Source organism: Panthera leo, chromosome D4 (genome assembly GCF_018350215.1).
Source record: "Panthera leo isolate Ple1 chromosome D4, P.leo_Ple1_pat1.1, whole genome shotgun sequence".
Lineage (NCBI taxonomy): Eukaryota > Metazoa > Chordata > Mammalia > Carnivora > Felidae > Panthera > Panthera leo.
In genome coordinates this window covers 71,548,863-71,570,455 of record NC_056691.1, presented here as the reverse complement: position 1 = coordinate 71,570,455, position 21,593 = coordinate 71,548,863, and the positions used below count along the sequence as shown (strand labels likewise).

General features: G+C 40.3%; 1 protein-coding gene across 4 annotated transcripts in view; it reads left to right on the top strand.

Moving 5' to 3' along the window:
• Positions 1-21,593, top strand: part of ECPAS (Ecm29 proteasome adaptor and scaffold) — a 103,287-nt gene that overhangs the window by 78,054 nt on the left and 3,640 nt on the right. For all 4 annotated transcript variants that reach the window (XM_042914135.1, XM_042914134.1, XM_042914136.1 and 1 more), the window contains 19 exons: positions 330-447; positions 732-899; positions 3,644-3,723; positions 4,325-4,430; positions 5,195-5,242; positions 6,303-6,424; positions 8,296-8,446; positions 9,383-9,448; positions 10,845-10,934; positions 11,988-12,054; positions 12,878-12,969; positions 13,050-13,116; positions 13,353-13,544; positions 14,150-14,358; positions 15,166-15,209; positions 15,306-15,498; positions 18,461-18,599; positions 20,560-20,665; positions 21,110-21,198. In XM_042914135.1, coding sequence (XP_042770069.1) covers positions 330-447; positions 732-899; positions 3,644-3,723; positions 4,325-4,430; positions 5,195-5,242; positions 6,303-6,424; positions 8,296-8,446; positions 9,383-9,448; positions 10,845-10,934; positions 11,988-12,054; positions 12,878-12,969; positions 13,050-13,116; positions 13,353-13,544; positions 14,150-14,358; positions 15,166-15,209; positions 15,306-15,498; positions 18,461-18,599; positions 20,560-20,665; positions 21,110-21,198 — 2,147 coding nt within the window. The remainder of the gene's footprint in view (positions 1-329; positions 448-731; positions 900-3,643; positions 3,724-4,324; positions 4,431-5,194; positions 5,243-6,302; positions 6,425-8,295; positions 8,447-9,382; positions 9,449-10,844; positions 10,935-11,987; positions 12,055-12,877; positions 12,970-13,049; positions 13,117-13,352; positions 13,545-14,149; positions 14,359-15,165; positions 15,210-15,305; positions 15,499-18,460; positions 18,600-20,559; positions 20,666-21,109; positions 21,199-21,593) is intronic.

Genomic DNA, 21,593 nt, shown 5'->3' with positions numbered 1-21,593 from the left:
AAAAGGCTTAGGGATGATAGAAGTTGTCTTTAAGTGACTTTCATGATTCTGAGAGATTGGTGCACAATGTAACGAAGAGTTACCCGCCTCCTGAGGTGGTGAGGGCTCTGCCCCCATAGGAGTCGCAGGGATCTTCAGGTCATTTATCTGGCATTGTCGATAATTGAACCAGGTGACTTGTATATTCCTCTCACCCTGGTTCTCTGCCTCAGTGGTGATGAGATTGAAAACAATTTTAAAATGTCCCACTAATATTGGTGAAGTAACTTTTACTGGGCTGAAGGCAGAGAAATACATTATTGTATGCTTTGTGTTTGTTTGTTTCCAAGCCAGGGCCTCTCTACTTACAAGGAGCTTTGTTCTCTGGCAAGTGATCTTAGTCAGCCAGATCTGGTGTATAAATTTATGAATTTAGCCAACCATCATGCGATGTGGAACTCTAGGAAGGTAAGTTCCTATCACTGGATGGTTTTTACTTTTTACTTCCAAAACCAAACCTGCTATGTTGGCAGGAAGTGGCAATTGATATGCAGTGTATTTTGTAAGAATCTGGGATGAGAGAGAGCCAGGCCACCACCCAGGCTCATTGGTAAAGCTGGGACACCCAATAAATCAGGCTGTATTCAGGGACAAGTTTGGGAGGGGTAATTTTGTGATCTTTATATATTTAATGTATTAATATTTTACCACAGTAGATGTATCTGAGTTACTTCATCTTTTTATTTTTCTAGGGTGCTGCTTTTGGTTTTAATGTGATTGCCACCAGAGCTGGAGAGCAGCTGGCTCCTTTTCTGCCTCAGCTAGTTCCTCGTCTTTATCGTTATCAGTTTGATCCCAACCTGGGCATTCGACAGGCCATGACAAGTATTTGGAATGCATTGGTCACTGACAAATCAACGGCAAGTATCTGTGAACCCTTGTCTAAGATTGCCCAGTGCTCATCTTTCTTTGTACTTTGTATGCTTGTTTATTTTTTTTTTATTTTTATTTTTTTTCAATATATGAAGTTTATTGTCAAATTGGTTTCCATACAACACCCAGTGCTCATCCCAAAAGGTGCCCTCCTCAATACCTATCACCCACCCTCCCCTCCCTCCCACCCCCCATCAACCCTCAGTTTGTTCTCAGTTTTTAAGAGTCTCTTATGCTTTGACTCTCTCCCACTCTAACCTCCTTTTTTTTTTCCCCCTTCCCCTCCCCCATGGGTTTCTGTTAAGTTTCTCAGGATCCACCTAAGAGTGAAAACATATGGTATCTGTCTTTCTCTGTATGGCTTATTTTACTTAGCATAACACTCTCCAGTTCCATCCACGTTGCTACAAAGGGCCATGTTTCATTCTTTCTCATTGCCATGTAGTATTCCATTGTGTATATAAACCACAATTTTTTTATCCATTCATCAGTTGATGGACATTTAGGCTCTTTCCATAATTTGGCTATTGTTGAGAGTGTTGCTATAAACATTGGGGTACAAGTGTCCCTATGTTTGTATGCTTGTTTAAACAAATGAGCTTTCTTTCATCTTTCAATGTATCAAAGATGCTCATGGCAACATTTATTACAGTCTTAAAAATGGAAACAATCTAAATGTCCATGGGGTGGCTGGCTAAGGAAATGGCAGTGTATTCACACAAATAGAACAGTGTGTAGGTACTGGTGATGCAGTGGAGAACAGGTCATAATAGTTCCTGCCTTCAAGGAGTTCACTTCCTTGAGAAGATAGACAAGGAAACAGGCAAATGCCAAGTATGGTTTTCTCTCTTGTATTTCTGTTATCTGGCTGCTTCTCATACTCAATTTCACTTTTAATTTTTTTTTTTAACGTTTATTTATTTTTGAGACAGAGACAGAGCATAAATGGGGGAGGGGCAGAGAGAGAGGGAGACATAGAATCTGAAACAGGCTCCAGGCTCTGAGCGGTCAGCACAGAGCCCGATGCGGGGCTCGAACTCACGGACCACGAGATCATGACCTGAGCCGAAGTTGGACGCTTAACCGACCAAGCCACCCAGGCGCCCCATAATTTCACTTTTAGATATTAGGATTTATCGGGGCTTGCCTCTGAGTACCTTTTACTTTCAACTTTATCTTCCTAAATGAGCTCATCAGTTCCAGTGAATACAAATGTCATCTTTGTTGTGATGGTTCCCAATCTTATAATTTTGGCCCAGACACGACTTGCGTTTCTGACTTGCACATCCAAATGCCTTCTTGACATCTTCACTTGGATATTGTTTCAAGATACCTTAGACTTAAGAAGTCCAGAACAAGACTTAAAAAAACAAGCTTTCCCCTCTCTTGTCAGCACTTATCCATTTACCCATGCCAAGAAACTTGGTATCATCTTGGTTTTTTGTCTGTCTTGCCCCTACACACAGTTGAATCCAGTAGCAAATTCTGCTGATTCTGCATCCGAAGTATCCCTTGAATCCATTCTCTTCTTTCCCTAATTTCCTGATTAACAGGGTATCATCTTTCTCTTTTCTTTGCCTTCCTTCATTTAATAAGCAACCAATTAAAAACAAATTGGATTGTGCCATTTTGGGTTAAGTCCTTTATTTAAAGTTAACTAAAGGAGTTAGTCCCTGCACATGTGTGGCCTTTTCCTCTTGCTCAGTTTGGTATCAGGTTGAGTGTGCTCCTGTTCATGGTGATAGGCACTTGAGGATTCAGCTTTGAAGGCTCTAGGAGAGTATTTGGTATTCCTGGGTCAGTCAAGATCTAATAGGCCAGTTGGCTTTACAGATCTGAGTCCAAGGCACAGGCTGAGGCTCTTGAGATGTATCATCTCCTTATAAGCAAAAGGTGATATAGAATGTTTAGAGGTGGACATTGGAAGATGTCAGTTTGTTAAATCATAGGTGAGTTATTCACATCTGTCTTGGATTTTTTATGGGTAAAGGAGGGTAACAAAACCTCTTCTGCCTACAAGAGTAAAAGTGGAAAAGCCATAGTTTTGAGATTCTTTGGATCAGTATAAAAACTGAGTCTATCATCGGTTGGTTATTACCAAATATATCAAACAAAACAGGCATAAAAGATTGAACTCACCTTTCATTCTGAGCAGTCATAATATGTCTTTATGTGCCAGACACTGTGCAAGTTACCAGGGAAGCGAAGACAAGTGAGACCCTGTCCCTGTCTTTGAGGTCTCAGTGTGATGGAGCATCGTAGTTGTTTACAGTCTGATACGCCGTGCCTAACAAGGTGCTGTGGGAAGTCAGAGGAGAGTAGCCGGTCTTCTCTGCAAAGGTGATGCCTGATTTGAATCTTGAATGACAAGTAGGAATTAGCCAGGCAAGCAAGACATGGAAGGGGATTGTAGCGAGAGGTAGTATGTACTAAGGAACAAGGGCGAGATGGCACACGATACCTTTGGAGCTAGATCGGTCACAGAGGGCTTTGTATCCATGTCCCAGTGGCTGGACTTTATTCACGTACTAAGGAAAGCAAGAGAATCAAGTTTGCATTTTTGAATGATCGTTCTGGTAGCTGGCAGCAAGCAGAGTGGGGAGAGACTTGTAGACTGAGAAGCCTAGAGACACTTAGGCTGTGACCTTCAGGGATGTGGTCAGTATGGGTGAGAGGTTAATAATCTGTGGATGAATTTCACATTTTAAATCTTACCTTTTTCTTTCATTAGGTGGATAAATATTTGAAGGAAATTCTTCAAGATCTGGTTAAGAACCTTACCAGCAATATGTGGCGAGTTCGAGAATCTAGGTACCATTTTTTGGAAATATAAGACTAGTCAAATAGAAGTGACTTTTTTTTTTTCTTCAGGTTTCCAAGCTTTATACTTTTGCAAAAGGAATAAATTCATGTTACTAAAAAGCATATTTTTGGTTGGGTTAGACAATCTATGTTTAACTATTTAAAACTCAAAAAAAAACCTCTAGTTAATGGTGTTTTTAACTTGTCTTAGTTTACAGAAGTATGACATTAAAGAAGATCACTTGTTAAATTGGCACTGTCAAGGCTTTGTAGGGCATCATTTATTTATGTATTTATATGATGTATTCAGTGCCTGCTGTGTCCTTTCACTTTGCTACCCATGTAGGGATACACTGGTAACTAAAAAGTGATGTATCCTCTCAAAGAGGCTGCATTATAGTTGTGGGACACAGACATTTGATGAGTGTAAATGTCACATGCCTGTGGTGTGTGCAGAACCAGGGAGGGAATAGGTATTGCTGTCCAGCAGTGAGGGGGTAGGAACTGGAAATACAGGCACAATCCCTATTCTTGTTTGGTAGCAATGTTTCATAGTAGAAGATTGAACTACCTTGATCTTATATTTTAAAACCAAATTGTTTCTTTTCAGCTGTTTAGCTCTGAATGATTTATTGAGAGGAAGACCCCTAGATGACATCATTGATAAACTTCCAGAAATTTGGGAAACTCTTTTCCGGGTACAAGATGATATCAAGGTATTATAGAAATAGTCTGCATTTATTCATGGAATAGGTGTAAATGGATTGTTAAAGTACATATGTTAAGTGTTTCACAACTCACTCCAGACAGTTTTAAGAGACTACAATTTCCTCCCGAAGTTTCAGTCTTGATGTGTCTGTGAAGTTACGAGGGTGGATATCCTTAGATCTAAATTGAATTGACTTAAAAAAAAAAAAAAAAGTGGCTACAGTCTGACTTTCTTTCAATAGAGATTTAATGATGCTGTTGATTAGGATAAATAACAGTTTGGAAATAATCCAGACTACCTCTACTTGATCAGTTTTATAAATTGGATCAGTCATTCCCAAATAATGGGACTAATTCTTTTGAATTTTTCCTAAGTGATTCAAATTTTAAATACTTGGGATATCTCACCATTAGAATTAGGTACTTCAGTTTTACCTTTCTTTTTGCTTTATTCATTACAGACTTTTAAAAGTCTTCCAGAATCCTCACATAGATATCTATATGTTTGTGTTAATAATACATTTAGCTTCTAAACTGTTATAATAGCCAGGTTTTTGTAAGGTCACAATAGGTCCTTCCTAATTCAAGGAATATATGCTGTTATATGTTGGTGCTTGATGGACAGGGAGCCTAGTGAAACACTATTTTTACCTGGTATCGTAAGTAGGATTTTTCACTAATCTGTATAGAGTCGAGGGCAGTTAAGTACACATTGTGGGGTGAATGAGAATGAAACGAATCTGTATCATGCCATACTTTCCTTCATTTTTAGGAATCTGTACGGAAAGCTGCAGAACTAGCCCTGAAAACCCTAAGCAAGGTGAAAACTCCTATCTTATCTCGGGGATGAGGTGGGGCAGGGTTTTCTGAGACCAGGACAACAGTGACTTCTTTTTTGTCATATAAGTTGACATTGAGTTGCAGTGACATGAAGTAATTGGCTTCATGTTCTAGTTCACAGTTCTTAGAGTGAATGAGAAACTGGGTGCCATTATACTAGAATACTAGTAGTTGTGACAAAGTCTATGTCTGATCTCTTTCTGTGGTCAGCTTCTCTGGGCCTTTACATAAGATGTGACTTTCACTGGACCCTTGTAGAGCAAGCAGCATCTATCTCGTCTCTTACTATTGCTATGGTTATGTGTTAATCTTCCTTGCATATTTACGAGGTTGCCAGGCTTTTTGAAATAAGTTTCTTACTTGAACTTGATTTTGTGGTATTTCAGGGACTTCTACATTCTAGCTATGTAAACCTTGCCATAGGTTACATGTAAGTAGTAAGTAGTAAAACCAGGTTTTAAATCCAGATGTTTCTATTTATTTATTTAATTTAGAGAGCATATGCGTGACTGAGCGGGGGAGGGTTAGAGAGAAAGGGAGAGAGAGAGAATCCCAAGCAGGCTCTGTGCTGTCTGCTGAGAGCCCAGTGCGAGGCTCAATCTCACAAACCCATGAGCTCATGACCTGAGCCGAGATCAAGAGTCGGACACTTAACCAACTGAGCCACCCAGGCACCCCTAAAACAGGTATTTCTTATTTCACATTTGTGTTCCTGACCACTGTGTTATGCTGCCACCCAAAGTTATTGATGATGATGATAATACCTTAAGCCTTCTGCAAAGTGCTTTCTTACACATTTTCTCATTTTATTTTCGGCTGTTTCCTGTTGGCCTGAGAAAGCCAAAGCTTAGAGAGTGGAAGCATTACCCAATTCCTTTTAGTTACTGGCAGACAGAGGACTCTTTCCTGTTTCTCCCCAAAGTATCATGGAAAATTGATTAACTTACTCTTTTCTGTGGCTATGGGAAATATTTTGTTAGATGAATGCTTTATCGGGTAAGAGGTCATTGTCACTAATTTCCACACTCTGTGTATGTGAGGTTTGTGTGAAAATGTGTGACCCTGCCAAAGGAGCAGCTGGCCAGAGAACCATCGCTGTCCTTCTGCCTTGCCTTCTGGACAAAGGAATGATGAGCCCTGTGACAGAAGTTCGAGCCCTCAGGTGTGAATCCGCTGATTAAATGAGTATATTGGATTTACTTAGTTCCTAGCCATTCAGCAGAAATAGTGTGTCTCTGAATGTTAGATTCTTAGAGTATGGAGAAATGAGTTGAGGATAGCCTATTGAGGTGACCCAAGAGCATTTGTGAAAAGTTGTGAGGTAGACCATTTTTGCAGAAACAGACATTCTCATGGGGACCTTGCTTTGGACCGGCATTCTGGCGTTCTGCCTTGACCTTGAGTTAGGTATCTTACTGTGTTGCCATCAGCCTCTGCCCCCAGCAGGCACACATTTCTGTTATGTCACAGGTCCTTAGGAGTTATTGGTTATATCATTTAGTTAATATTTCACAGATTACTAGCTTTAAAATAAACTGTACCACCTGCAACAATGAATTACTAAAAAAATGCACTCACATGTTTAGACATATATGGCTATTTTGTAAAATTCAATGGTGAATGATTCTAGTTTGTATTGTTTTTTTGTTTTTAAACTAGACTCCTATCTAGGAATTTTATCTGTCATTTTAGTTCAGTCTTAAAATTAGATCAAATTAATACTACCAGCATAGTACCATACTTATAGTAACTGTTTCATACTACTAATAATAAAATAGCTGAGGGGAGTTTTTTTTTTTTTTTTTAAAGATTTTGCATGACAAAGGCAAGGGAATTATAAAATTAAGATATTACCATTTTGCTATTCTCTGTAAGATAATCTGCGGTAATAATCATTAGTGGCTTCTAACTCCACTGGTGAAAGGCTGATGGGAAACTTTAACTGAATGATTAGGTCAACCAAACTTGAATCCACTGATAACTCTTCACAAAAAAAGACAAGCAATGAGGAGGGCACTTGTTGGGATGAGCACTGGGTGTTGTATATAAACCAATTTGACAATAAATTATATTAAAAAAAAAAAGACAAGCAGACATTACATGCATCCTGATGTGATGGAATAGGACATGTACACCACCACCTGTGAAAGATTCGTATTAAAAAAAAAATTGAACCTGATGTAGCCTGCAGATCTGTACAGGGGACAGAGGAGCATGTTAAATGACACCATTGGAATACAATTGATGAGAACAGATTATAAAAAAAAGGGTAGGGACGATACTGTTAAAAAGGATTTGGGAAATGCAGTAAACTGCAATGGGTGGGTGGGCTCTGGATCCAATTCCAACAAACCAACTTTTTTTTTTTTTTAAGTTTAATTATTTTCAGAGAGCAAGGGAGAGGCAGAGAGAGGGAGAGAGAATCCTAAGCAGGCTTTGCGTTATTAATGCAGAGCCAGATGTGGGGCTTGATCTCACAAACAATGAGATCATGACCTGAGCCGAGATCAAGAATTGGGACACTTAACTGACTGAGCCACTCAGGTACCCCAGCAACAAACCAACTCTTAAAGACACTTGTGAAACAGGGAAATTTGGATATCAGATTATGTGAAAAATATTATTAATATTTTCTAAGCTTGAAAATGGTATTTTGGTTGTAGTAAAGGATCCTTGTCTTTTAGGGACACATACTGAAGTTTAGTTAGGAGATACTTGAAAGTAATATGATGTCGGAGAGGGGAAGTGTGCTTGTGTGTATGGAGGAGGTATAAATGAAACAAAATTGGCCAAAAGTTGCTGGTTGTTGAACCAGGTAGAGAATATGTAGGATTTCATTTACGATTCTTTCTTCTTTCACATATGCTCAAAAATTTCTATGATAAAAAGGAAAAAGGTAGTGTTAGGACCAGACTCTAACCAGGCGAATGTATTCCTGAATGCAATAAACTACAGAATGTCCCCATGATTAGATTTGTAGAGCTTCTTGCTTTTTTTAAAAGGACTTAGGAGTTGTGTTCTGTGTGTCTGTAGCATTAACACCCTTGTGAAGATTAGCAAAAGTGCAGGAGCCATGTTGAAACCACATGCACCAAAACTCATCCCAGCTCTGTTGGAATCCTTAAGTGTGTTGGAACCCCAAGTTCTCAATTATTTGAGCCTCCGGGCTACAGACCAAGAAAAGGTGAGTTGACAACAAGACATGTTGGTCATGGTCAAGGAGGAAAAGCCTTGTTAAGGTCCTGAGTTCTGTCTGAACAGTCTTTCTGGTGTTCCTAGACAAACTCCATGACTCAAATGATGCCTTCATCACTCTTGAAATAACTCAACTCCTGTGACTACATGCAGTGTGTTTTTTGGAGGGGTGGGAGGGTGTATGAGGAGTGCTCATGTACTATTTTGTGAATTGGATGAAAGCTAGCACTTCCATTAAAAAATGGATTTATGTTTATATAACACAGTTTTTTGTACGTTTCGTTTTTTTTTTTTTTTAAGGGGTGGGTTCCACACCTTCAGAGTCCTTCTGTGGACCACTCCTGCCCTTGTAAGAACAGAGGATTTGTATCTAGACTTGGGCATAGTCCAAAATTATTCTGCTCTTCAGATATACTGTAGGTGCCTAGACTGATCAAAGTTTTTTAAAAATTGTAGGTGAAACATTTGCTGTGAAAAAATAATGCAGAAGGGTAGACAGTAATCCCCTAGGAGCCCCCTCTCCCTTGCTGGTATAGTATCACATCCTGAGGGTATCCACTCTCAGTGGTTTCCTGGGTCTGTTTTGAAATTCCTTTGTAGTCATAGCCTACAAACACAAACAAGCACGCGAATTTAAAAATAGACGATGAATGTTGTTCTACAACTTGCTTTTTGTTATTGACAATACATCATATCTGTAGATGGAGCTACTTCGTTCTTTTTAATGTGTGTGTCATATTTTATAGTGAGGTGATTGCAGATTTTTGTCAGATTATGCAGCATCAAATGTTGTGCCTGTTCCTTTATCTGTACATTATTTTTTTGAAAATTTCCTCTAGAAACAAAGCCCTTTTATGGGTGTGTGTGTGTAGGGGTTCTTCTTAATTAATTGTATGTGCTGAGTGACTTGAATTTGTGTTCTCAGGCTGCGATGGATAGTGCTCGACTTAGTGCTGCCAAATCCTCTCCCATGATGGAAACAATCAACATGGTCAGTGCCTAATGTAATAGCAATGTTTGGCTACCTTAGAGTGTAATTTTTCAGTCTTCAGGGTCCATCAAGTGATGTAGAGATTTAAGGGGTGAGTCAAGCACCTATTGTGACTCTAGTTTTTTCTTAGTATAGTTTTTTCTTCTTCTTCTAGATTGCTAAATGGAATAAATCATTTTCTAAATACCAACATCCATTAGTTCAGATTTGTGTTATATTAAAAGATCCCTCAAATGTGTATTTCTTTTGGCCTGCCTGTTTAGAAAGATTCAGATAGTTGTCTCTGCCTGAGCATTGTCCTTGGGAGGACCGAGGAAGGTGTAAGCTGGAGGTTCAGTAAAGGTAGGCGGCATGAAAGAGAGGGAAAGAGAACTGAAGCAGTGCTGAAATGTTTTGGTCGTGGAAAGGGATTTGCAGAAAAGAGCTGCTTGGCACTGAGGTTCGAAATTCTAAAGATCCTAGAGTCTGGGATTAGGGGTCACTAAAGTCTAGAGCCAGCTCTGCTATGCATACACTGGAGTGCTTAACTGACAAATTGTGAGCTACTGGAAGTTGTTTTGCTAAGCAGAGCGCAAGGCTGGACAAGAGAAGATATTCTTTAGTGCTTATGGGGGGACTATCACCAAACTTGGTCTAAGGATATTATGTCTTAATTGGATTATTGAGGGGAAAAGAAATCTTAAATAAATAGAAACGGCTAGCAAATACCTTACAGATACGCTCATTTATAATAGAATGTGTGTCATTGCATTTTTAAAACATAGTATTCACCTAAGAAGTTGACTTTAATAAGATGGTTTGGTCGGGCAGGCCCCCTGAAGCCAATTCATGTGTTTTACACTGAACATGAATTGGGAAAGAGGAAGATAGGCCCAGAGAAATCCTTTCTTTTTGGGTAATCATAATTCATTTTCTCCTGTAGTAAGTAAATGTTTTTTTGTTATTTTTGTTTTGCTTTTATTTTTATTTTTTTAAACATTTATTATTTTTTTTAAAGTTTATTTATTTTGAGAGAGCACCTGAGCCGGGGGAGGGGCAGAGAGAGGGAGAGAGAAAATCTCAAGCAGGCTCTGCCCTGTCAGTGCAGAGCCTGATGTGGGGGTCGATCTCACCAACAGCAAGATCATGACCTGAGCCGAGATCAAGAGCTGAACGCTCAACCGACGTAGCCACCTAGGCGCCCCTTGTTTTGTTTTTATTGTTGACCCACTGGTAAATGGTTTTTCTGCTTGTAGTATAGTGGCGGTTTTTATGTTGAAATCAGTGCATAATCAAACCAGCAATTTTCAACTTCATGTCAGATCCAGCGGGTAACATATTTGACATGGCAGTTTTCATTGATGTGGTATTGACTTCATTTTCTGAGGTTAACTTTATGTTTATTCTTTTCCCAAAGTGCCTGCAGTATCTTGATGTGTCGGTGCTGGGTGAGCTAGTTCCTAGATTATGTGAATTGATCAGAAGTGGTGTGGGTCTCGGAACTAAGGTAAGTAAGTGTATTTTTTCACAAGAGGAATTTTCATCTTCATTAGTTTGGGCCACAAAAATGTAACAGCTATCATACTGAAATTCATAGTTCTCTGTAAAACTTAATAATATCTTATATTAACTATTTTGTTTCTATGGTTGCACTAATAAGTTAAAACCTGTAACTCAGAATATAAAACATGTGCCTTATTCAATAAATTGTATCTTGCTTTTTTTAGTGGAATCATTTCTGTTCCCTGGTTGCCATGTACATGCTCTCTGGGTCCTCATCATGATCAGTTATTAATGGAAATGCTTCTAGATATCGAGGCACGATGGATTTAGGTGGTGATTAGTATTTTCACAGGGGCCAGCAGGTGTCTGGTTAGAAAAATGTCTTCCTGTTTAAGATCTTTCAAGGATCAGACCCAGTCAGATTTTTTTTTCTCCTGGCAAAAGTAATACTGCTTGCATTTAAAAATTTTACCATTTATAGATCAGGAGGAAGTTAAAGATTGTCCACTAAGTTTACCATGCAGAGGTGATTGCTGTTAATGTTTCACAGTGTTTTCTTCCACTCTCTTTTCCGGGCCTGTGTCTTCTATAGCATCCTCTTTAATGACGATAGGGTATTCTGTTGTGTGGCTGTAGCATCATCTACTTCAGTCCCTCAAGGAACATCTGATTTCAGCCTTTTTGATATTAAACAAGGCACTGTGATGAATGTCTTTGGACACACCTGAAGCTATTTCCTTTGGTTAAATTCTTAGAACTGAAAATGTTAGAACCAGGGTGGCCAAGAGGACATGTTACCGTCCTGAAAGACTGTACCAGTTTTCTTTCTTACTTGCAATGTATGTGAGAACACACATCTTCCTACTGAAAGCCTTGAAAAAGATCTTTGCATTGCTAATTTAAAATAAGGACCTTCCTCTTTCCAGATTGAATCCTGCAGGGACTGTTAGGCTTCATATATTCCTCATCTTTAAATCATTGACACCTAAGACAAAGGGTTTGAAAGAAAGAACATTGTGACCATCAAATTTAGACCTTTGCCTTTGTAACCCTGTAGGGAGGCTGTGCCAGTGTCATTGTGTCATTAACTACTCAGTGTCCCCAGGACCTAACACCTTACTCAGGTGAGTTTGTCAAAACCTTGTGTGGTGACATTTTGGTATGGCCATGTCTTGTGTGACAAGGTTTTTAAAAAAAATTATTCAGACACGCTTGTGATCTTCTGTATGGTTTTTCTCCCTTTGACCCCCCCTTTCTGCCTTTGTTTCTTTGTTTGCAACAAGGTGCAAGGATGATCAAGTTTAGTTAGTGTTCACTGTTTTATAAGTATTGGATCATTTCTTACTGGTATAAGGAGGTGAAAGTATCTGCCATTTTGTAGGATTTGTTTACCACTTATGTCTATTTTTTTTTTTTAAGTTTATTTATTTTGAGAGAGAGAGAGAGAGGGAGAGAACAGCAGGAGAGGGGCAGAGATAGAGGGAGAGAGAGAGACTCCTAAGCAGGCTCCATGTTGTCAGCATGGAGCCTGATGTGGGGCTGGAACTTATGAACCATGAGATCGTGACCTGAGCTGAAATCAACAGTCAGACGCTTAACTGACTAAACTAACCAAGGTGCCCCTTTTTATGCCTAATTTTGTGTTAGCATTTTTCTCTTCTTAGATTGCCTTCTACATGGGGCAAATGAACTTTATAGTACCTAGCTCTCATTTTTGCAACGTTTCCTACAGTATTCTAGACACAGATTGTTTAATTTTATATCAGGCAAAGGAAACAAGTGGATAGTACAAATGTAACATACTTGGGTTCCAAACTAGCTTGGAATAAATCAGATACTAATTACAGGATTAAGTTTGTTTTTGTCCTGGGAACAGAGCAGAATGTTTTTCCCTGTTGTTTCTGATAGGTAAACAAGTGTCATGTGTTTCTCCGTTACTTCTGATAGGTAAACTTATGAGTGCTTTGCTTAGTGGCCTGACAGATCGGAACAGTGTAATTCAGAAATCCTGTGCATTTGCCATGGGCCATTTAGTTCGGGTGAGTTGAATTTTGTATTTAATTAAGTAATTATACTTTGGTAATTATAAAGGAATAAATAGGGTTGCTTTCTCTCTCAGACTTCACGGGATAGCAGCACTGAGAAACTCCTACAGAAACTCAATGGCTGGTACATGGAGAAAGAAGGTACCTTTCTTTTCCTCTTCTCTACTATTTTTAACTTAGATGTTAGCAATCTAGGAACACAGTACAAATCAGGTCTTGCCCTCTGATATTATGCGCTTTGCTTAGGAACATTTCTGACTGGTTTTACGGATTTGTTTTGCCACGGTGCAAGCTGAGCTAGTAGTCTGTTGAGATCAGTCACCCTGACTGACAGCAGTAAGCATGATGAAGATTATGGTGTTTCTGCTCCTCTTTAGAACCCATCTACAAGACCTCTTGTGCTTTGACTGTTCATGCTATTGGACGATACAGCCCGGATGTATTGAAGAACCATGCCAAAGAAGTTCTGCCTTTGGCATTTTTGGGCATGCATGAAATTACTGATGAGGAGAAAGCAGAGAAGGAAGAGTGTAACTTATGGACTGAAGTGTGGCAGGAAAATGTACCTGGTTAGTAAACAGTTCCTGTGAATTAAACCTGTTTCTTAAAAACCACAGCTGGGGTTTTACTCTTACTTTTCATCTATAAACTCTTGTAGTTACTTTCCCAGGACTTTAACATCATGCGTCCCATTTGGTTTTAAGCCTGTCCAAATTGCTACGTTCTCAAGGTTGGCCCTCAGACCTCTTTGCTCTCTGCCCTCATTGCTGCCCACGTAACAGAACAGAACTCTGCCCAAGCAAAGTGGAGCCGTACCTATTTGAGTTGGGAGTGAATGGTGATTTTATGTTGTCTTAGTGTATTATTTCAGAGTAATGCTTCTTCATTCTGTACTTCACCTTCACGTGTACAAATGGATGGTGACCATTTGCATGACACCCTCCTGTGGGCATATTCAGGTTTATAAAGTCTTACTGTTATAAAGGTATATCACGACACTCCAACACTCCCCTCTTTCTCTCTCTTTCAGAGAGTGGTATGATGTAACCGTTGAGAACATTTATTGCTGATGGTCACTGCCTTTTTCTTTTTCAGACTTAGAAAAAAGTTGATTTTTTTTTTTTTTTTTTTTTGTCATTTAAAAGTTGCTCTCATTTTGCTTTTCATAACCTAGGTTCCTTTGGTGGCATTCGGTTATACCTGCAGGAGTTGATTACCATTACCCAGAAGGCTTTGCAGTCCCAGTCCTGGAAAATGAAAGCCCAGGGTGCAATTGCCATGGCATCAATTGCAAAACAGACCAGCTCCCTAGTACCTCCATATCTGGGAATGATCCTGGCCGCATTACTGCAAGGCCTGGCTGGAAGAACATGGGCAGGAAAGGTAAAGGAACCATTCATGCCCAGTTAAATTGAAGGTATCCTTAAAGGATTATGATTTCATCTTTCATTTTCCATAAAAATTAGAATCTGCTTTTGTGGGATGTCAGGTGGATTGTTTTATCTGAACCAGCTTTTCTAGCCAGTGGGAAGCTCTGTGTAAACTTGGCCTGATTAAATATGATGTTTCATGAAAGTGTAACCCACATGTTTTTGAATACTGCATAGTAATGCTGGAGATTGATTTTTATCTATCACGTTTAGCTTTCCAAGAGAAGTCTTAAATCACATGGTTGGCTGTTTCATACCTGGTGACCTCGTGAACAGATCAGGATTTGGCACACGTGAAATTGAGTAGAAAGCAAGCTGTGCCTAAACCTGGAGCTGAGGGTGCCCATCGCCGAGGCCTGTGAATTAGTCACTTCATACACACGGGTGATAGTAGATTACTTAGAGTGAACACTCAGCGGGGAACATGACATGTGGCAGCATGTAACAGTCGACTTGCTGTGGTCACAGTCAGTGGCGGCCAACACAGTACTGTAGAAGAAGTGCTGGACTGGGACTTCTGTGATTGACCTTGGACAAGTCAGGTCTCTAGGCTTTCTAAAGTGGAGATGAAGACACTTGTCCTCCCTCTGTGGTTTGTAGTAAAACTCTGTGGATGTGCTTGTTAAATAGTAAAGCGTGTTAAAGATACTATGACTCTGGCTAAGTTATTAAATACTCCTCAGGTAATGCAGTCATCGTATATAGAATGTCAATGACACACATGTGCTTAACAGTATTCCCTCATCTTTCAACCCTTTAGGAAGAGCTGTTGAAAGCCATTGCCTGTGTGGTGACAGCATGCAGGTAAATGTTCTTCCAGTGACGATGCCATTTCTTAAACAGAATCCGAAAGCTGCATTCCTTACTAACTGTCCTGATTCTTTTGTGTGGATCCTCTAGTGCACAGCTGGAAAAGCCTGTGCCCAATCAGCCCAGCACAAATGAAATTCTCCAGGCTGTTCTGAAGGAGTGTTGCAAAGAGAATCTTAAATATAAGATCGTAGCAATCAACTGTGCGGCGGATGTCTTAAAGGCCACCAAAGAAGACAGATTCCAGGAGTTTTCGGACATTGTCATACCTCTCATCAAGAAGGTAACGACCACCTGTAAACCCTTCTGGTTTATTTTATTTTATTTTATTTATTATTTATTTTTAAATTTATTTTTTAACATTTATTTATTATTGAGAGAAAGAATGTGACTAGCGGAGGGGCCAGAGACGGAGAGAGAGACACAGAATCCAGAGCAGGCTCCAGGCTCTGAGCTGTCAGCACAGAGCCTGATGTGGGGCTCAAACCCACGAACTACGAGATCATGACCTGAGCTGAAGTTGGACGCTTAACTGACTGGGCCACCCAGGTGCCCCCCCTTCTGGTCTAGTTTATAAAAACTAAATTTAAAAAGATTAAAAAGAAAAATTTTTTAAATTTTGAAACTTAAAAACTTAAAAAATTTAAAAAGAAGGGAAAGAAAGGAAGATTTTCCACGTACCCTGTTTACATATTTTATTAGGATTAGTGTAACTGCATAATAGCAGAAAATCCCGCAATATCATGGCCTCAAACAAGATAGATGCTTTTCTGTCACCTAGGAAGCTAGGCATTCTGGCTGATTATGCTGTGAGCTCTGCCTTCCCTACAGTGTGCAGGTGTAACTGCCTTCCAGGCGGGTGGTGGCAGAGGAGATGAGGAAATGATGCAGGATCCAAGTAGGCATGGCCATTCTCTCTCAAGGAGAGTTCTTGGACACTTTGTGGCACTTTGACTTGTATTTCCTGGTACTTAGCTAGGTGGCCACACCTGGCTGCAACAGAGGCTAGGAAAGGTAGTCTTCTAGGCGTCCATTTGCCCTTCATGGGAGAAGGGGAGAGTGTGTGTTTTGTTTTGTTTTTTAAACAGAGCAGAAAGAGCAGTTTATTGCAGGGATTTCAACCCGCAAGCTGAGAAACGCATGGCTATGGGAACAGTGAGTTGCAGGAGTGAATGTTGGAGCGAATGGACAGTCTCTAACATAGTGGTGATGTGCTTTTGCCTTTTAAGTGTGTGCAGAAGCCATCCTAGTCATCCTAGAATGAAGACAGGGAGGTCAGTGTGTCACTCTTTTGTTGTTTTAATTTTTTAATGTTTTAAAAAAAATTTTTTTTAACGTTTATTCATTTTTGACAGAGACAAAGTGTGAGTGGGGGAGGGGCAGAGAGAGAGTGGGAGGCACAGGATCTGAAGCAGGCTCCAGGCTCCGAGCTGTCAGCTCAGAGCCCAATGCAGGGCTTGAACTCACAAACCCCGAGATCATGACCTGAGCCGAAGTTGAACACTTAACTGACTGAGCCACCCAGGCGCCCCAGTGTTTGTTTATTTCTGAGAGAGAGACAGAGTGAGAATGGGGGAGGGGTGGAGAGAGAGGGAGACACAGGATCTGAAGCAGGCTGCAGGCTCCAAGCTGTCAGCACACAGCCTGACACAGGGCTGGAACCCACAAGCCGTGAGATCATGTCCTGAGCTGAAGTCAGACACTTAATTGACTGAGCCACCCAGGCGCCCCCTCAGGGTGTCTCTGTTATTTGTCTCTACTGTATATTGAGGGGACTTTGATAAAAAAGACTTAGGTGTCATTTGGAAAATGAAGTACTCATTTTTGGAGATTGGACACTGGTTCAGAGAGAAAAAGGTTATGGCTTATTTTTTTTAAGAAACATGAAATGTTTTAAATAGGATTTGTATTTCTTGTGTTGCTGCTCATTGGTTTTCTTTTAACAAAAAGCAGTTTAGATAATTTCTGTTATATACTGATATATGGATATACATGGATTTAGGAGACTGTGTTTTAAATACATTATTTCACCAGCTAGCTGCATGAGTCACCTCTCAGCTTGTTTCCCTTTCTTATTAAGAAAGAGTTTGGATTTAGATGATTACCAGGTTCTTCCATTTTTAATCCCATGACTCAAATGCCAATCTTTTTGTATTATGCTTAAAATACTACATATACAGGGGTGCCTAGGTGGCTCAGTCAGTTAAGCATCTGAGTCTTTTTCTTTCTTCTTTTTTGTTTTTGAGAGAGAGAGGGTGCAAGTGAGCGAGAGGCAGAAAAAGAGAGAATCCTGTGAGGGACAGAGAGAAGTGGGGTTCACCCGAAGTAAGGCTTGAGCTTACCTGAAGGTGAGGATCATGCTCACCCGAAGTGGGGCTTGAACTCACGAACCGTGACATCATGACCTGAGCCAGAGTCAGATGCTTAACTGACTGAGCCACCCAGGTGCCCTTTTTTTTGTTTGTTGTTTTGGTTTTTTTTTTTTTTTTTACAGTTTATTTGAGAGAGAGTATGTGAGCATGTGCACGCACGCAGGGGAGGGGCAGAGGGAGGGAGAGAGAGAATCCCAAGCAGGCTCCCTGCTGTCAGTGCAGAGCCCAGATAGGGAGCTTGATCTCATGACCGTGAGATCATGGCCTGACTGGAAATCAAGCGTTGGATGTTTAACTGACTGAGCCACCCAGGTGCCCCATGTGTCTCTCTCCTTTTTTTTTTTTAATCTTTTTTGTTTTTATGTTTCATATTATTTATTTTTGAGAGAGGGAGAGAGGGACAATGTGCGAGCAGGGGAGGGACAGAGAGAGAGGGAGACACAGAATCTGAAGCAGCTCCAGGCTCTAAGCTGTCAGCACAGAGCCCGATGCAGGGCTTGAACTCATGAACTGTGAGATCATGACCTGAGCCAAAGTTGGAAGTCTGACTCTTGATCTCAGCTCAGGTCTTGATCTCAGGGTCGTGAGTTCAAGCCTGCATGCCCAGCGTGGAGCCTACATAAAAACAAACAAAGCTACATATACAGCATATTTTTCACCTTTTCATACAGATTGCTTTAAAGGATTTTCCAAATTTATTAGAGAGGTGTAGTATTTCTGTAACAAATTCTTTTTTCAAAAAGGAAGACTCATGATAGAGAATTTAGCATTTAATTCTCAGTTAACATTTCCTACTGTGGTACCCTGGTTGTTTTTGTAGTACACCTGTAACTCAGAAGGAAAAAAATTAAAATTTGCTTTCTTATATCCTAGAACTCACCTGAGAGCACTGGCATTCGGACAGCCAAAAACGAAGATGAGAATGAGAAGGAGAAGGAGCTCCAGCTGGAATGTCTGCTGGGAGCCTTTGAGAGCCTGGGCAAAGCCTGGCCCCGGAACGTGGAGACCCAGCGTAAGCACTGGAATCTGCGCGTGAAGTGCTGTAACCGGAGGTTACTTGGTGGGAACGAGGATGTTCTGTGTGGCAGTTGGTAGTTGTTGTTGCTTGCGGAGTCTGATTCATAGTAGGGATTCACTGTAAACTGTCCTCCTACCTCCGCAAACAGTCTCGTGGACACCCGTGTAGGGTCTGCGAGGGCTCCCGCCACGACACAGTAAGACACACTGGGCGTACTAAACAACGGAAATTACTTTTTCCCAGTCCTGGAGGCTGGAAGGCTGAGATTGAGGTGTTGGCAGTGTGGGCTCTTCTGTACCCTCTCTCCTTGGCTTGTAAATGACCATCTGTGTCTGTGTCCTAACCTCTTCTTATAAGGACACCAGTCAGACTGCATTGAGGCCCACCCTAATGGCCCCTTTGAAGATCCTGTCTTTCAATACAGTCACATTCTGAGGTACTTGGGTTTAGAACTTGAACTGATGAATTTGGGGACACAATTCAGCCCATAACAATCATGATAAATTTTATGTATTTTGACCATAAAAAGAATTGTTACTCTTTATGGTGCTCTTTTCTGGGGAATCCATAGAATTTATTAGTGAGCTCTTTTCTTCAAAACTAACGGCCTTGTTACCAAATCTTCAATAAACAGGTGAAATCTGTATTTCACTGAGAAACTTGGAACTTTTTGAGAGATTTTTTAAGTTGAATATATATTTCCAAAGGTTTAAGTGAAGAACCACTAAACCTTTGCTCTTGATTTAAGTTGCAGTTAGTTCAGAGGGCCTCTTGGGATGACACTGTGCTCCTGAGTTTGCCTTATGCTGGTTCCTGCAGAGCACCCTGCTGAACATGTTAATAATCTTGGATACTGTATAGAATATTGTTGATTATTCAGGATTGCATATGTCTAAAATCAGACTTAAGATTGTCTTTGAGCCTTGGCTGTTCCTTGTGTGACCTTCATACAGCATATTTGCTATGTATTGGAAGAATTTTCCATAAGACAGAGATTTGTTAAGTAGTCTTATTTCTTCATCTTATGTTACGGGCTGCAGTGAAAATCCACTTCATTTGACACCATTTGGACTCCTGACTTTTGCTTGATAGATAGGAAAAATTAAAGTAGGAAATTCTATAAAAAAGATCCCACACAAAGCAGTACATTATAGTGTAGGGCAATGGAATGTACATTCATTTGCTAGTTATTGAGGAGAGGGCCAAGGTCTGAGAATTTAATTGTTCCACATTGGCTTCTTATGTACATCTTACTAATAATGTAGCATCTACAATTCCTGGTTTATGTTTGTTTATGGTGGAGAAAGAAATTGTAGTCTATTAGAAAACAAGTCAGGTGCAGAATTCTTTTAGATTTTTATCCCCATGCATCTTTACATTTGTGAATCATACTAAATTTGACAGCATTTAAAAAATAACTACTTTGTTGAGTTTTATCCTCCTTTTCGTCATTGAGCGTATTATTAATGATGTAATTATAACAAGTGCAGTTGGCATAACATGTTGGGAACAAAGCATTCTTGTCTCTTGATAAGCCTATAATATGCAGGAGTTTGTGAGTGTCCAGAGAGGAGTTCCCTGCCTCCAGAGTTCTGCTTTCTTTGGCTGTGACTCAGGGTATTTTACAGGAAAAGGGAGTGTGGTTAAGATTCTCTGTTAGTTCCTTGGAGAAGGATATTGCCTTGAAAACGAACATTTATGAGCAGTTACATAGGACCCTGGATGGGGGGATGTTTCTGGTCTGGGAAATTTGGGAATTGGGCACAAAGTTACGCTGAAGTTTCTTGAGATTTCATGGCTTTAATTTAAAGGCATATGTTTTATTTTTTCCTCTTTCCTACCCTCCCAATCCTTCTGTGCTCCGGTTTCTGTCTGTCCCTCGTGTGTCCCTCTCTCACTGTGTGTCTTGTTCCTGCACTCTCTGTCTCGCTTTGTCTTGTTCTGTTTGCCCCAGGTTGTTACCGTCAGGAGCTGTGCAAGTTGATGTGTGAGCGGCTGAAACTCAGCACATGGAAGGTGCAGCTCGGAGTGCTACAGTCGATGAATGCCTTTTTTCAGGGGTAATTCTGCTTCACACACAGTTTAGTCATTTATTTTGCCTCCTGCATCCACTCAGCGTTTTAGATCTAATCAAGGAATTCTTTCAAATTTCATTTTTAAAAATTTTTTTAACGTTTATTCATTTTTTGATAGAGACAGACAGAGCGTGAGTGGGGGAGGGGCAGACAGGGAGACACAGAATCCGAAGCAGCCTCCCGGCTCCGAATTGACAGCACAGAGCCTGATGCGGGGCTCGAACTCACAGACCGCGAGATCATGACCTGAGCTGAAGTCGAATGCCTAACCGACTGAGCCATCCAGGGGCCCCTGAATTCTTTCAAATTTTAAAACCAAATAGCTGAAGTGACATTGTAAAGCGATAACATGCAGATAGAAATTGTGCCAGAAAAGTTTGGGGATGTTTCTTTAATGACTGGCACTTGTATCTTGCTTTTATTGTACAGATTAATGCTTTTGGAAGAAGAACATGCAGATCCTGAAGCTTTGGCTGAAATTCTTCTCGAAACTTGTAAATCAATCACATATTCTTTAGGTGAGTGTGGTGAGCTGATGTGGATATAAGGAGTCCTAACCTTAGAGCTCGGGGAGTGGAGCTTCAGATACTCCCTCCCTTGTGCAAGGAGCCTCATTCACAGAACAGCTGCCGAACTACTTCATGTACTCGACATGTGTCCCCAAACTGTGGCATGTTACTCTGGAACTAACCCCTAGGTTAGGAGAACCTTTGTGATAAGTATTTTTATTTAACTTTTATTTGGAAAGAATTTCAAACTTACAGAAAAGTTGCAGAAATAGTGCATATAATATGTGTGTATCCTTTACGCAAGGTCACCTGTTAATATTTTGTCCCATTTACTTCATCATTTGTACTTCTGTGTACCTGTGTTTTTTCTTGAACCATTGACGGTATGTTGCTGACATTGTGCC